At 44.9% G+C, this 15,328-nt stretch overlaps 1 protein-coding gene across 1 annotated transcript; it reads left to right on the top strand.

The window, feature by feature from the left end:
* Positions 1-266: 266 nt before the first annotated feature.
* On the top strand, positions 267-13,540 carry rereb (arginine-glutamic acid dipeptide (RE) repeats b). The gene is given in 18 exon segments (XM_024374362.2): positions 267-455; positions 1,827-1,875; positions 2,159-2,283; positions 2,811-2,910; positions 3,162-3,260; positions 3,652-3,732; positions 3,909-4,062; positions 4,219-4,299; positions 6,304-6,497; positions 6,652-6,819; positions 7,054-7,167; positions 7,411-7,989; positions 7,991-8,652; positions 8,864-9,077; positions 9,595-10,315; positions 10,777-10,914; positions 11,054-11,252; positions 11,429-13,540. Coding segments are annotated over 18 exon segments (3,738 nt in total). The 5' UTR covers positions 267-429; the 3' UTR covers positions 11,463-13,540.
* The last annotated feature ends 1,788 nt before the right edge of the window (positions 13,541-15,328 follow it).

Here is a 15,328-nt window from a genome sequence, read left to right as displayed (position 1 = left end):
ATAATAACAGTGTGATGGGTGAATGGAAATCTTGAATTTAGTTATAGCTAATTGTTTTTGGTAAGGACAGTCATTTAACCTAATCAGTTTTCTCGCTTTCTACAATCTTCCTGGAATTCTGAATTATATTTTATACGTTTGATCTTCTGTATTTTTTTTGCGTCGTTGCTCTAAAAGGGGCACGGCTCTGTGGGCATCAAGTGGATGATCGTATTAGGGACCGCGGCACATGCTCAGTTATGTCTACAGAGAAAGGAACTTTGAAGGCTGCGTGTGGGGGCTGAGGTCATTGCACAGCTTAGTGGTAGGAATAAAATCGACTCCTCGTAGCCTCCATTTTGAGTAGTAGCTATGAAATAGAGGAATTGCATAGTTTGTATCGACCACTACGCTGGCAGTGTCAACATAAAAACGACACAAGCCTCCGACATGGACGACTTGTTCAGTCCGAGAAGGTATTCGAGTTGCCTCGTTAAATGTATATGTTTTTGGACGCGAACATCTTGTATTGTAATGTTTACATTGCCATTTTTATGACATACTTGGGAATTGCAATTGTCGCGATGGAGTTGTTAGCCTAATCTATGTAAAGCTAACAAGCTAGCTACCGTACGGACAAAATATATTATTACGTTAGTGAATTTTGGACTTTAGTGTCATACCGGTATGTGTCAAATCAACTGTGACAGAGTTGCTGTGGTTTCTGTCGATTTTCTGCTCCCTGTAAAGATGGGTGGCTAGCTACACATTGGAAAAGAGTATGTAGCTAGGTTATATCAATACTCCATTTTGCGAGACTTGTCGTGCCACGTAAAAAGACGCGTTGACGACATGAGGTTGATTTATTTCAAATCTAAAATATGCGTTATACGCTCGAAAGCAATAAATGCTTGTTGACAATTTGTAGAAAGATGTCAATGTGTGATTGATATGTTTGCAAGGGCCTCGAGACGAGTCTCGTTTATGTAATGCTTGGAGGCGGGAACGTAATACCCGCACTCAGATTGGCTCTTACGGATGGATGGGCGGGATTAAAGGAAAGCACTGCCCAATTGAAATGCAATTTTAAAACGGTAATATTCTGATATTTAGAATAGGGATTAAAGTATTGCCACTACTCATATAGCATATTTGCCCTGTGATTTGTGTTAAATATGCATAATCACTGTTGCATATAAACAACACATGCATTACTATGTCATAAAAAGGGAGGTATCTAGCAGTAGACCTAGTTCTCTTTCTGTTTTAGAACAGAACATGAATTGAATAGCAATAAACATTAAAATCCAATACAACCTTATTATCCATATGTTACACCAGACAACCGAAATTTGATTGCACACAGTTGAGAAGAGCACAGGATCAAGCTGCAGTGTAGCACCCCTGGATGAAGAGCATGTTGTGGGGTTAAGGGCCCAACCATAGGGGATTGTTGTTAAACTGAACCCAGCAGCTCTCCAGTTGCCAGATCAAATCCGCCCTTAATTTCCAGTGCCCGGCCCGGGCTTCAAACCAGCAACCAGCTAATGCTCCAACTCCTTAGCTGCTGGGCTACCTACTGGCCTTACAGTGTTTACTTGATTAATAATACAGTTGATGAAATTGTGTCAAGTTGACTTGATGCAACAACAAATAAAAAGACTTGTGTTTCTTGCATTGCATTGTCCAAAAAATATTTATCTTGGTTCCTTTCTGTTCATATTATCAGTTGCAAATATTATACAATGAAAGGCTAGTTAATGTAATGAAATCTACAATAACGTAATAATATAAAAATGTAATGCTATATGTAACTTATGTTATAACTGAATTATCCCTATTTCCAGGAGCTTGAACAGCACACAGGGGGAGATCAGAGTGGGATCAAGTCATCAGGTAATAGTCCAACAAACCCCTGTAGGCAGGATGTCACTGTCTAGTCTGTATTGCCCATACGAGACCTTAGCAGTACCGCTATGTCTTTGACCATCTCTGTTGCAAAATCTGTGAGCTACTTGATTCATACAGTGTGTCATCATAAACTATCTCACGGTCATAACCTGTCGTATATTTTCCCGTATTTGTGAATTACATGGTGCAAAAGTCATATCATTGTAATAAACTGTCTGTGACGGTGAGAATAACATGGTACCTGTCTGTATTATTTGTGTGTATGCAGGCCAAGCTCCCTGAGCTGCAACCACGCCCTGTGCTTGGTGTGCAGACCCAGACAGAGAATGAAGAGTTGGTGTGGATGCCAGGGGTCAATGATTGTGACCTCCTCATGTACCTCAGAGCTGCCAGGTTAGTGTCAACTCAGCAGCACTCAATTTAGCCTGGTCCCAGATCTGTTTTTGCTGTATATCCAACTCTTGTTGTTGTTGGCTATACAGCAAAATAGGTCTGGGACCAGGCTACACTCATACTGTATCTCTTGTGTGATGAATGGTGCATACGATTCCTGCCAGATGTAAAGACTGGTGGGATGCATTCAAAACCTTGGTATCTGTCAGCGTTGCATAACACTGGTGGTGAGAGGGATGTGCATTACTATGGTCATGAAGTTGTGTGCAGAAAGAACAATTGTTTCAGATTGGTGAGCATATCAAGAAAGTGTGACTGCTACTGGTTTTTAGTTGTCATTTAGTCCAAAGACTTGTCCTATCAGAGTTCTTCGAGCTAGCCTGTCAGGTCATTATTGTTAAAGATAATGTCATTTAAAAACACTTCTGTAGGGGTCTGTAGTGTACAATGCTTTTCATTCTTGTCATCCTGACTGACTGCACAGCCCTCCTAATTTATTTATATTTCCTGCCTCTTCCTGATTGAAGGAGCATGGCAGCGTTTGCAGGAATGTGTGATGGAGGATCCACAGAGGATGGTTGTTTGGCGGCCTCTCGTGACGATACCACACTCAACGCTTTAAACATGGTCAGCAGGATAACTTTGCTGCATCTAAATGGGAATATGAAATGGAACAATAAGATCACTTAATTTTCACCTGTCTTCATTTTTTCTCCTTTTTCTTTTTAAATGTAATTTGTGGTTTTTCTGAAAAATATGGTAGAGAAAAAAAAATGGAAAAAAAATATCCTGTGTACAATTGTGTGAACAATATATTGCTACGAATAAGATCTGTAACCCTTCTCAGGAGCTCTGTGTTCCTTTGTCTCCCTTTACAGTTACACGCCAGCCGCTATGACGCGGCTAAAGCTCTGCAGCGCCTAGTGAAGAAACCCGTGCCCAAACTTATTGAGAAATGTTGGTCAGAAGATGACGTGGTAAGGCAGCTTGCACCATGCTTACTTCAGGTGCAAAGACAATGTTTAACTTTAGACACTATGGACCCGATTTAGAGTTGAGATGAGCGTTGCAGCTCAGACTTTTGCATAAATCAGTCCTTGATGTCAGCGCAGATATTTGAGTTAAGCGCTCAAATTTCAAGACAGTATATGGCCCTATGTGCTGTTAGGGCTGTTCTGTGGTTGCATCGGGTTACTCCAAGCAACAATGCTATGCATGTTCAATATGAATTATGGCCATTGTATAACATAGACAACAGTGCAACATTACGAAACACGTTTACACTGCATGGTATATTGCACAAGACAAATGTTTGGGAACTATGTTGACTTTGTTTTGCTTCCACAACAATCTTTTTACAATCAACAGAAGCGGTTTATCAAAGGTTTGAGACAGTACGGTAAACATTTCTTCAGGATTCGCAAAGAGCTGCTGCCCAACAAGAAGACGGTAAATGAAAACATCGGGTGTAATATATTTTACTATCATACTGCCTCTCATGTCTGTCTAGACATAACTATACACACAATCAACAGACCTAACTGTTTGAGATGCAAGTCAGTATCTTCATTGGAATCTGCAATCTGTGCCCCTCCTCAAAATCATGTGTGTTGTGTTGTTGGCAGGGTGAGTTGATCACATTCTACTACCACTGGAAAAAAACGCCCGAGGCTGCAGGCACCCGGCCCTACCGTCAGCACCGTAGACAGCCATCCTCACGCAAGGCCAAGACTCGCGCCGCCCTTGCCACTGTGAATACCCCCTCCCGGGCCCAATCATGTGAGTGCCGGGGAGGATCAATTCCCCTAAGATTTAGCTGATTTTATGGCAGGCCGTTAGTCTATCTTCTAGTCCAGTAACTGTAGACAACACAATAAGATCCAAATGAATAGGAGTGGGTATAGTCTTTAATCTGATCTCTTCTCTCTCCTGCAGTGGACGTGAGTTCGGCCAGTGAGGACGATCTGGACAGTGAAGACAGCGAGCAGGGCACCTGTGGACACTGTGCTACTACCAGTGAGTACAACTGAACTCTCTCCATTTCTCTTCAGAGAACACAACAATGTTATTCCCCCATTGATTCTATTAGCTTGCATTGATGTCACGTATCGTACTTGCTCCACCAGCGCTCAGGTCAATGGGTTCTTATGCATTGTGTGTCTGTGTACTATGTAGCTGCCAAATCCAATTTCTCCTTTCGGGATCAATACCGTTGATCAAATTAAATTACATTTTTTAAAGGTCCAATGCAGCTGTTTTGATCTCAGTATGAAATCTTATCATCAGGCAGGCTAAAACTCCATCCCACCAAAACAGGCTAAAATGTGTACGAAAAGGCATTATCATAATTTCCACAATTTCACAGTATTATTCCAACCTCATAGTGTGGAAATATATATACACTGCTCCAAAAAATAAAGGGAACACTAAAATAACACATCCTAGATCTGAATGAATTAAATATTCTTATTAAATACTTTTTTCTTTACATAGTTGAATGTGCTGACAACAAAATCACACAAAAATTATCAATGGAAATCAAATTTATCAACCCATGGAGGTCTGGATTTGGAGTCACACTCAAAATTAAAGTGGAAAACCACACTACAGGCTGATCCAACTTTGATGTAATTTCCTTAAAACAAGTCAAAATGAGGCTCAGTAGTGTGTGTGGCCTCCACGTGCCTGTATGGCCTCCCTACAACGCCTGGGCATGCTCCTGATGAGGTGACGGATGGTCTCCTGAGGGATCTCCTCCCAGACCTGGACTAAAGCATCCGCCAACTCCTGGACAGTCTGTGGTGGATGGAGCGAGACATGATGTCCCAGATGTGCTCAATTGGATTCAGGTCTGGGGAACGGGCGGGCCAGTCCATAGCATCAATGCCTTCCTCTTGCAGGAACTGCTGACACACTCCAGCCACATGAGGTCTAGCATTGTTTTGCATTAGGAGGAACCCAGGGCCAACCGCACCAGCATATGGTCTCACAAGGGGTCTGAGGATCTCATCTCGGTACCTAATGGCAGTCAGGCTACCTATGGCGAGCACATGGAGGGCTGTGCGGCCCCCCAAAGAAATGCCACCCCACACCATGACTGACTCACCGCCAAACCGGTCATGCTGGAGGATGTTGCGTTCTCCACGGCGTCTCCAGACTCTGTCACGTCTGTCACATGTGCTCAGTGTGAACCTGCTTTTATCTGTGAAAAGCACAGGGCGCCAGTGGCGAATTTGCCAATCTTGGTGTTCTCTGGCAAATGCCAAACGTCCTGCACGGTGTTGGGCTGTAAGCACAACCCCCACCTGTGGATGTTGGGCCCTCATACCACCCTCGTGGAGTCTGTTTCTGACCGTTTGAGCAGACACATGCACATTTGTGGCCTGCTGGAGGTCATTTTGCAGGGTTCTGGCAGTGCTCCTCCTTGCACAAAGGCGGAGGTAGCGGTCCTGCTGCTGGGTTGTTGCCCTCCTACGGCCTCCTCCACGTCTCCTGATGTTCTGGCCTGTCTCCTGGTAGCGCATCCATGCTCTGGACACTACGCTGACAGACACAGCAAACCTTCTTGCCACAGCTCGCATTGATGTCCCATCCTGGATGAGCTGCACTACCTGAGCCACTTGTGTGGGTTGTAGACTCCGTCTCATGCTACCACTAGAGTGAAAGCACCGCCAGCATTCAAAAGTGACCAAAACATCAGCCAGGAAGCATAGGAACTGAGAAGTGGTCTGTGGTCACGACCTGCAGAACCACTCCTTTATTGGAGGTGTCTTGCTAATTGCCTATAATTTCCACCTGTTGTCTATTCCATTTGCACAACAGCATGTGAAATGTATTGTCAATCAGTGTTGCTTCCTAAGTGGACAGTCTGATTTCACAGAAGTGTGATTGACTTGGAGTTACATTGTGTTGTTTAAGTGTTCCCTTTATTTTTTTTGAGCAGTGTATATACATACATACAGACACACACACACACACAGGAAATTCCCTTTTTTTGACTGCACTGGGACTTAATTTCAGCCTCTAAGGACTGGCAGCACGGCGGCAGAGATAACATCCTCTTGTGTACCACCTGTCGGACCTTCTACAACAAACATGGCCGCCTGCCGCCCGGCCCCAAGCCTGCTGACCCTCCATTCATGTTCAAACCTGTCAAAGAGGAAGAGGAGGGCAACGGGAAGCACGGCATGAGGACGCGACGCAGCAGAGCACCGGTAAGGCGGAGAGCCTCCCATCTTAGCCCCGTCTAGTGGATATCTCCCCTGCCACCCTCACTAATTTGTCTCAGTCAGTACCGTCCAGATCTTTGTCTGTTGTTGTTACAATCATTCTCTCTTTCAGTACTTACTCCGTTGTATCTCTCTCTAGTTGTCTTCACTAAGAAGTGGCCACAAGAGGCGGACAGGCTCTCCTACCAGTGAAGACCAGCAGTCCAGTAGCCATCCGTCTCCTGCACCCAGTGGAGCTAGCTCCACCTCCAACACATCCAGAAGCTCCGGCTCAGACAAGACTGACTCCACAAAGAAGCCTGGCAAGGTACATGTTTCTTTTTTTAATCTTTTCTTTTTTAAGTCAGGGATATATGTATTCACTGTAATGGCACATTTGTGAATTGAAAGTACACTTCATATCTTAACAAATGTCTAGTTGTATATCTGCTATTCAGACCAGAGCTTCCTCTTCGTCCGAAGACTTTTGACTTTTGACTGTGTTGTACGTACACCGTAGAACTGAATTGAATAAAAGAATTCTATTCCTTCCATCCAACAGAAGATCAAGGAAGAGGTGCCCCTACCAAAGAGTACTAAACGTTCCAGGGAGAGTGCAGCCCAGGACCCAGAGGAGCCTGAGAGAACAGCAACTAAAAGGACGAAAACACAGCAGGTGAGACGGAGACTAAGACGGTAGCGAGGCGATGACCGCGAACAGGTTCAAGATCAGTGAGAAGCAAAAATGTACAAAACCAGCTCTCAGAAATGCTTTTGTTTCCTCATTATTCTTCGGTTAATGTCTTATCTTCCTGCGCTGAGCTACATTGTTGGGTGTGCCTGGAACTATCCACTGCCTCTTTTCATTTAACATTAACTCCCCTCATCGAAAATTCTAACCGTGTGTCATTCCTCTCAGGGTGAACAGGTGGAGTGCCGGTCAGAGGGCGATGGAGAGGCTGAGCCAGAGGGGGTGGAGGAGGAGAGCTGCTCAGACAGCCGCAGTGCCCAAGACGACGGCAGCAGCGACACCAAAGACATCGACCAGGACAACCGCTCCTCCTCCCCCAGCATCCCCAGCCCTCACCAGGGCAACGAGGGCAATGAGAGCGACTCCGACTCCTCTGTCCAGCAGCCCCAGGGTGCCCACCAGGCGGCAGCAGAGACCATCAGTGCCCCTGCTGCTGCTGCCCTGGCTGTAACACAGACCGCACCAACTGTTCCTCCAGTGCAGGCTGCAGTCTCGACCACATTCCTGCCCCCCCGGGGCACCTCTCCCTCTGCAGAGCCTGGCCAGGTACAGGCCCAGGTACCCCACTCCCCAGAGCCCCCCCAGCCTGCTCAGGCTGGTCAGTCAGCTGGCTATGAGTCAGGCCCAACACACAGCCAACCCCCACCCCCCTCCTCACACCCCATCTCTGGCCCATCACCCCTCCCTCCACCACTGGGACAGGCCCTTCATCCTCCATCTCCTGTGTTCCAGGGTCCTCTTCCTCCCACCCTGCCCCTCCATGGTGCTCCCACCCAGGGCCCCCGCCCCCAGCGACCCCCCTCCTCACATACCCAGGGAACCTCCTTTCTCCCAGGCGATCCCCCTTACTTCTGGGCCCCAAATCAAACCACCCCCAACCACACCCATTCCACCATCGCACAAGCAGCAGCCACCGCACCTCTCCTCTGCTCCCCCTTTCCCCCAGATGCCGTCCAACCTGCCCCCACCGCCAGCACTGAAGCCCCTCAACTCCCTGCCCAACCAGCACCCTCCCGGTGCCCCTCCACCCCCCCTCCAGCTCATGCCACAGTCCCTACCCATGCAGCAGGGACTCCCACCCCAACCTCCCGTGCTCACTCAGCTGCAGAACCTCCATGGCAGAGGCAGTCACTCCCACTCCACCCTGCCCTCCTCTGGCCCCTCAGCCTTGCACCCTGTCCCCTCTGCTCCCTCTACCATGGGTCCAGTCCCTGGTCTCCAGCCCTCCTTCTCCTCCATGCCCCTGCGACCCTCACCCGGAAACCCCATTGGCATGGGAGGGTCACATGTCCAGATTAAAGAAGAGCCATTGGATGAGTGTGAGCCTGAGAGCCCGCCCCCTCCACCTAGAAGTCCCTCGCCAGAACCTTCGGTTGTCGACATCGCCAGCCACGCCAGCCAATCAGCACGGTACTTACTGCATGACATCGCTCATGATGGTCTTATAGAATAGGTCTCCTTTACAGATTTAATTGTGGCCATATTGTTGACCATCTTATGGTGTTGTGTTTCTCGATGTATAACAGATGTTGTTCATCTGAGTTTACTACATTCTCAAACGTAATGTTGTGTGATTTCTAAATATGCTGTTTTGATACACGTCCATTGTTTTTCTTTTCAGGTTTATCAAACACCTGGACCGTGGCTACAACTCGTGTTCCAGAACAGACCTGTTCTTCACCCCTCTGGCCTCATCCAAGCTGGCCAAGAAGAGAGAGGAGGCTGTGTTGAGATCCAAGAGAGAGGCTGAACACAACGCCCGAGAGAGGGAGAGGGAGAAGGACAGGGAGAGAGAGCGGGAGAGGGAACGAGAGAGGCAGGAAGAGAAAAATTCTGTGAGTAATATGCTGTGGTCTTCCCTCTATTCCTTGTTTGTTTTCTTTCACATGAATAAATTGTGGCCCGTTCAGAAGGGAAACCCGAGTGTGGTGGCATCAGTGGATATTGCACCAGTTGGATTCGCACTCTTATTTACATGTGGTCTATTTAAGTCGACCAATTCTACGCATGCTTCCTCGATGTCAGGCGCACGCATGCGCTGGTGTCTCTTGCTGCCGCGCTGCTGTTACTCGCTATGCTTGCTGTTTTCTGATCCTCCCCCCAGCCTCTGCCTGTCTGATTTCTGTGTTTCTTCTTCCAAGGGATTTGATAGAGCATATTGTGCTCACTGCTCTGGCACTGAGCTACATGAAGGAGCAGAGCCTATCATTTCCTTTTTGAAACTGACATGCCTTACCATCTATCTCAGCAATGATATCATTACATAGTAAAACAATGTAATCAGTTAATGATGTAGGGCTCTATACATTGTTTTCTCGCAAATTTTAACCACCTTAATGTTCCCTCTTCCAGAGAGCGTCCAGCTCGTCCCACGACAGCCGTATGAGTGATGTCCAGATGATCGGCCAGGTCCACATGCGTTCCTCCTTCGAGCAGCCCCCCACCAGCGTGGCGGCAGTCCCCCCTTACATCGGCCCCGACACCCCGGCCCTGCGCACCCTTAGTGAGTACGCCCGACCCCACGTCATGTCCCCCACCAACCGCAACCACCCCTTCTTCGTGTCCCTGTCCCCCGGGGACCCACTGCTGGCCTACCACATGCCCGGCCTGTACGCCGCCGACCCCAGCATGCGAGAGAGGGAGCTCCGTAACCTCCGAGAGAGGGAGCTCCGCGAGAGGATGAAGCCCGGCTTTGAGGTCAAACCCCCGGAAATGGAGACCATGCATCCATCAGCCAACCCCATGGAGCACTTTGCCCGACATGGAGCCCTGGCCCTGCCCCACATCGCTGGGCCGCCCCACCACCCCTTTGGCCACTTCCACCCGGCCATGCAGAACCACCTGGAGAGGGAGAGACAGGCGCTGGCCCTGGCCGGGCCCCAGATGCGTCCGGAGCTGAGCTACGCTGAGCGGCTGACTGCCGAGAGGCTCCACGCAGAGAGGATGGCGTCTGTGGCGAATGACCCGGCCGCCAGGCTGCAAATGCTGAACGTGACGCCGCATCACCACCAGCACTCCCACATCCACTCACACCTGCACCTGCACCAGCAGGACCCGCTCAACCAAGGTGAGGGTAAGGGCACTTGTATGTTTTTTTTGTTTTTGTTTCATCTTCAGGATATGTGTGTACATATGTGTGCTGCATATTCACAAATTGATTATTGTTTTAGTTCTGTCTTCTAAAACAATAAAATCCGATTTAAATGTTTTTATTAAAAAAATAATTAAGTGGTAATAGTTGTTCCACATCTATGGTGAGTGAAGCTTAAGGACCAATCTCTGCTACAAGGTAGCTATCTTCATTAAAATAAAATAAACATTCTTATTTAATGTTGTTTGGTAGTCTTATTTATTGTTGAGAGAGGATGCTTCTCCTCACTATTACTGTATCTGTCTACCAGTGTAGTTATCAGTTGGTATGCGTGTATTGTTCACCCCCCCCTGCCCTATGTTAACTGATGTATGTGATATGTGTTAATTTATATACTGTTTGTTCTCCTGCTTCATTAGATGATGTGTGTTACTGTCACCCAGGTAATGGCCCCCACCCTCTGGATCCCCTGGCTCCAGGGCCCCGCCTGGCCCGCTTCCCCTTCCCCGGAGGCCCCATCCCCAACCCTCTGCTCAACGACCTGCCCCACGACCATGACATGCTGCGACACCCACTGTTTGGTGAGGAACCTCAACCTTCACTGTTTTATATGGGAACGCACACATTCAGTTCACTGTATTTAGTCTATATTTCTGTGTTATTGTGAATTGGCTGAGACTCACTCTGAGGTTTTGTGTCCCTTGATCAACATCCAAACAGCCTATGCCGCTGTTGCAGGAGCAGGGTACCCCCGTGAGCTTCAGGGCCCCATCCCACAGATGTCTGCAGCCCACCAGCTCCAGGCCATGCACGCCCAGTCAGCAGAGCTGCAGAGGCTGGCCATGGAGCAGCAGTGGCTGCATGGACACCACCACCTACAACATGGGGGGCCTCTGCCCGGGCAGGAGGATTACTACAGGTGAGGTGATTACCACCTCAAAAAACAACCAACAACAACAGTTTAGCTGAACCACAGCGCTTTCATTTATGCATTTATTGAGAAGTCTTCAATCCCTCGACGAAATTAGGATCTTGGTTTATTGATGAGCTATTGCACTGACATTAATATTGTGTTGTTGTTGTTTTCCTCCGCAGCCGCCTGAAGAAAGAAGGTGACAAGCCATCGTGAGACACCTGACGGTGTGAGTCACCATGGAAATACATAGAGATAGCAATGCTGTGTACTTTTGACATTATGCGACAACTAATCTTAGTGTATCCTTTTCTATAAGTCTAAATGTAATTGAGAATGAACTATCTTTGGATCTGTATGCTTGTTTCTTGCTCAGCACTTAAAGGGATAGTTTACCCCCAAATCATCCAAGTTTTTATGAGACTTTTTCATATTTCAATAATGGTCTGGTTATAGAAATTGAAGATTAGTGTAGTCTCTATTCCATACCATTTGTTGTTTCTAGAGTTCTCCTAATGCAATATATATAGCGAGTGCGGAATATGGCTCACCTTTTTTGGAGTTATGAAAACATCTGACAAACTTTGATTTGGGGGGGGTGAACTATCATTTTAATTTCTAAACAATCTGAATGATCTCCTTGTACAGAATGACATTTAATATTAGATGTTTGGATGATTGACTGTAATAACCTTGCATGACTGTTTCCCTTTCGATTTTCATCAGAACTTAGAGTAGCGTTGTTCATTTGTGTTTAGACAACTAAAAAGCATAGTAGATTAATTTTATTCTATATCTGCTAAATATTTGTCTAAACCCTAAAGTTTTATATATTTCAAGATAAGTTTTCACAATTTAACCTAAGCTCTGACACACACAGTACATTTTTGAGATTGTAAATAATATATGTTCAATATTCTATATTAATAACTATGATTATTATTAATATGAGGTGTGAATTCTTGACTTGCAAGCTGGCACAATAAAGTTAAATTATTTAGATATACACACAGTATATATAGCGTTATAAAGTAAAGTGGGTTAGCACAGAAAATTATAAATTGGAGTATCACTATTGTCACCCCTGACAGAAAACAGTGTTTAGAACAGTGGATCAGGAAAGTAATATTGTGTTGGTTAGACGAAACAGAAAAAGCATTATAACCTTGGCATCCCTACCATGGACAAATCCTGTTTTAATATTTATGTGAAATAATAATAATATGGAAAAACAAAAATGTATGCATTGCATATTTATTTGAATAAATAATTCTGCAATAACATGATAACATTTGTTCAAAGTATATCTTCTGTATGTATTGGTTGCTTAGGATAGACCTTTTGGGGGGGAATTGTTCTGGTAACAGCATTTGGCCAATAGGGGGCAATCCTCACCCTTCCTCATTGAAGCGGTGCTGTTTCAGTAGGATCACTGTACACTGTGGCCATTTCAAGTCCCAACACACTGAGTGTATGGTAATGTAGACCCTACATCCAGACTTGTGCATTTATATGGAAATGAAGTAGAGACTGAGAGGAAGAGATGCATAGTGGTACATTTAATTGCTAAACAATGACAAATAGCTTCTTGAAGTTATTCCATCAACTTACACACACACAGTACCATATTATCATAGAGGTTCATTAAACTTTTCTAAGGTGAAAAGTGCTAGTGTTTGATATTCATTTCAAATATTGCAGATGCCATTTGGCCTTTCTACTGCCGAGAAAACAAATCGGAGCCTTGCATAGACCATGTTTAATATTGGCATTTTATAAACATGCAGAATCATGCTGAAGTACATTCAGTTACTTTAATTGATGCACAATGTGATATAATATGTTGTGTACTCAACAGAGCCCTTGGTGGAAATGTAATTGATATCTGAGATGGTAATTTGCAACAACTGAATGATTTGTTTGGACTGACCATCATTGAGATCATTTATTACACAGCAACCAACCACGCGTTATCAAATTGTATCAATTCTTTCATTTAGACATACTTAAAACTCCAATTATTTTTCTTCCCTCAACGTAATGCTTTGGAAGGACATTCTGTCATGACATGTATAATACACTATACGTACGTTGACCATGTACAATAAACTATATGTACGTTGACCCTGTACAATAAACTATACGTACGTTGACCATGTACGATAAACTATACGTACGTTGACCATGTACAATAAACTATATGTACGTTGACCCTGTACAATAAACTATACGTACGTTGACCATGTACAATAAACTATATGTACGTTGACCATGTACGATAAACTATACGTACGTTGACCATGTACAATAAACTATATGTACGTTGACCATGTACATTCACATGAAATGTTGCCCATCTCCCTTTTTGCAAGCACAGAATATTTAGCACGTTTCTCCCGTTTGCATGCATGACAAAGCAAAGACATACTGTAGGCTGTAGCCTCTCTCCGAGCATTAACACAAACCTACCAGGCTGACTGACATCTTTGACTTACATGTAACTCTTGACAAATCCATTTTCTCCACATAGACTTTCTACATACAAATTGCATTTTGCTTTGCACATATGTCAAAAATAGGCACTAATGGTTAGCTTTCAAATTCTCTTGATAAAATGTAGGAACTGACCATGCTGACTGACTTAATCACAACAAATGCTTTTTACAAGACCCGAATACTCTGTTTTATTACATGAAGGCACCACATAGTCATGCTTACCATGTTACTGTAAAGTTACATTGACATACTGCACAGTCTCTATTAGTCTCTATGGTCCACATCAACCTCCGTTCACCCAGAACATTTTTATCCCTGCTATTTAGGTGTGTTTAATCCTGTCTGATAAATATTTGCATACTGAACATCGCAATTTAGGTAATGTCTCACTGACAAAATCGAATATAATTCACCAACTCAAGCTTCCTGTTGAGTAAAACATTAGTGGCCTATGTCCCAGACACAGATTAAACCCAGTACCAGACTAAAAAGCACTTTCGATGGAGATTCTCCATTTAGCCTGCTTTTTTTGTTGTCCCGGACTAGATTTAATCTGTATCCGGAAAACTGCCTCTATCTGGATTAGAATGCTTATTAACTTTACTTCTAATGTCCTGCCAGTAAAGATTATGTAATGCTATGGCAATTACTACTGTGATTGAGATATACAGTTGAAGTCCGAAGTTAACATACACTTGGGTTGGGGTCATTAAAACTCATTTTTCAACCACTCTACACATTTCTTGTTAACAAACTATAGTTTTGGCAAGTCGGTTAGGATATCTACTTTGTGCATGACGCAAGTTATTTTTCCAACAATTGTTTACACACAGATTATTTCACTTATAATTCACTGTATCACAATTCCAGTAGGTCAGAAGTTTACATACAGTAAGTCGACTGTGCCTTCAAACAGCTTGGAAAATTCCAGAAAATGACGTCATGGCTTTAGAAGATTCTGATAGGCTAATTGACATCATTTGAGTCAATTGGAGGTGTACCTGTGGATGTATTTAAATGCCTACCTTCAAACTCGGTGCCTCTTTGCTTGACATCATGGGAAAATCAAAAGAAATCAGCCAAGACCTCAGAAAACAAATTGTAGACCTCCACAAGTCTGGTTCATCCTTGGGAGCAATTTCCAAACGCCTAAAGGTACCACGTTCATCTGTACAATAGTACGCAAGTATAAACACCATGGGACCACGCAGCTGTCATAAGGCTCAGGAAGGAGATGCGTTCTGTCTCCCAGAGTTGAACGTACTGTGGTGCAAATCAATCCCAGAACAACAGCAAAGGACCTTGTGAAGATACTGGAGGAAACAGGACAAAGTATATATATCCACAGTAAAACTAGTCTTATATCGAAAGGCCGCTCAGCAAGGAAGAAGCCACTACTCCAAACCGCCATAAAAAAGCCAGACTACGGTTTGCCATTGCACATGGGGACAAAGATTGTACTTTTTGGAGAAATGTCCTCTGGTCTGATGAAACAAAAATAGAACTGTTTGGCCATAATGACCATCGTTATGTTTGGAGGAAAAAGGGGGAGGCTTGCAAGCCGAAGAATACCATCCCAACCATGA

Source organism: Oncorhynchus tshawytscha, linkage group LG02, assembly GCF_018296145.1.
Source record: "Oncorhynchus tshawytscha isolate Ot180627B linkage group LG02, Otsh_v2.0, whole genome shotgun sequence".
Classification (NCBI taxonomy): Eukaryota; Metazoa; Chordata; class Actinopteri; order Salmoniformes; family Salmonidae; genus Oncorhynchus; species Oncorhynchus tshawytscha.
This window is presented reverse-complemented; position numbering and strand designations above follow the sequence as displayed.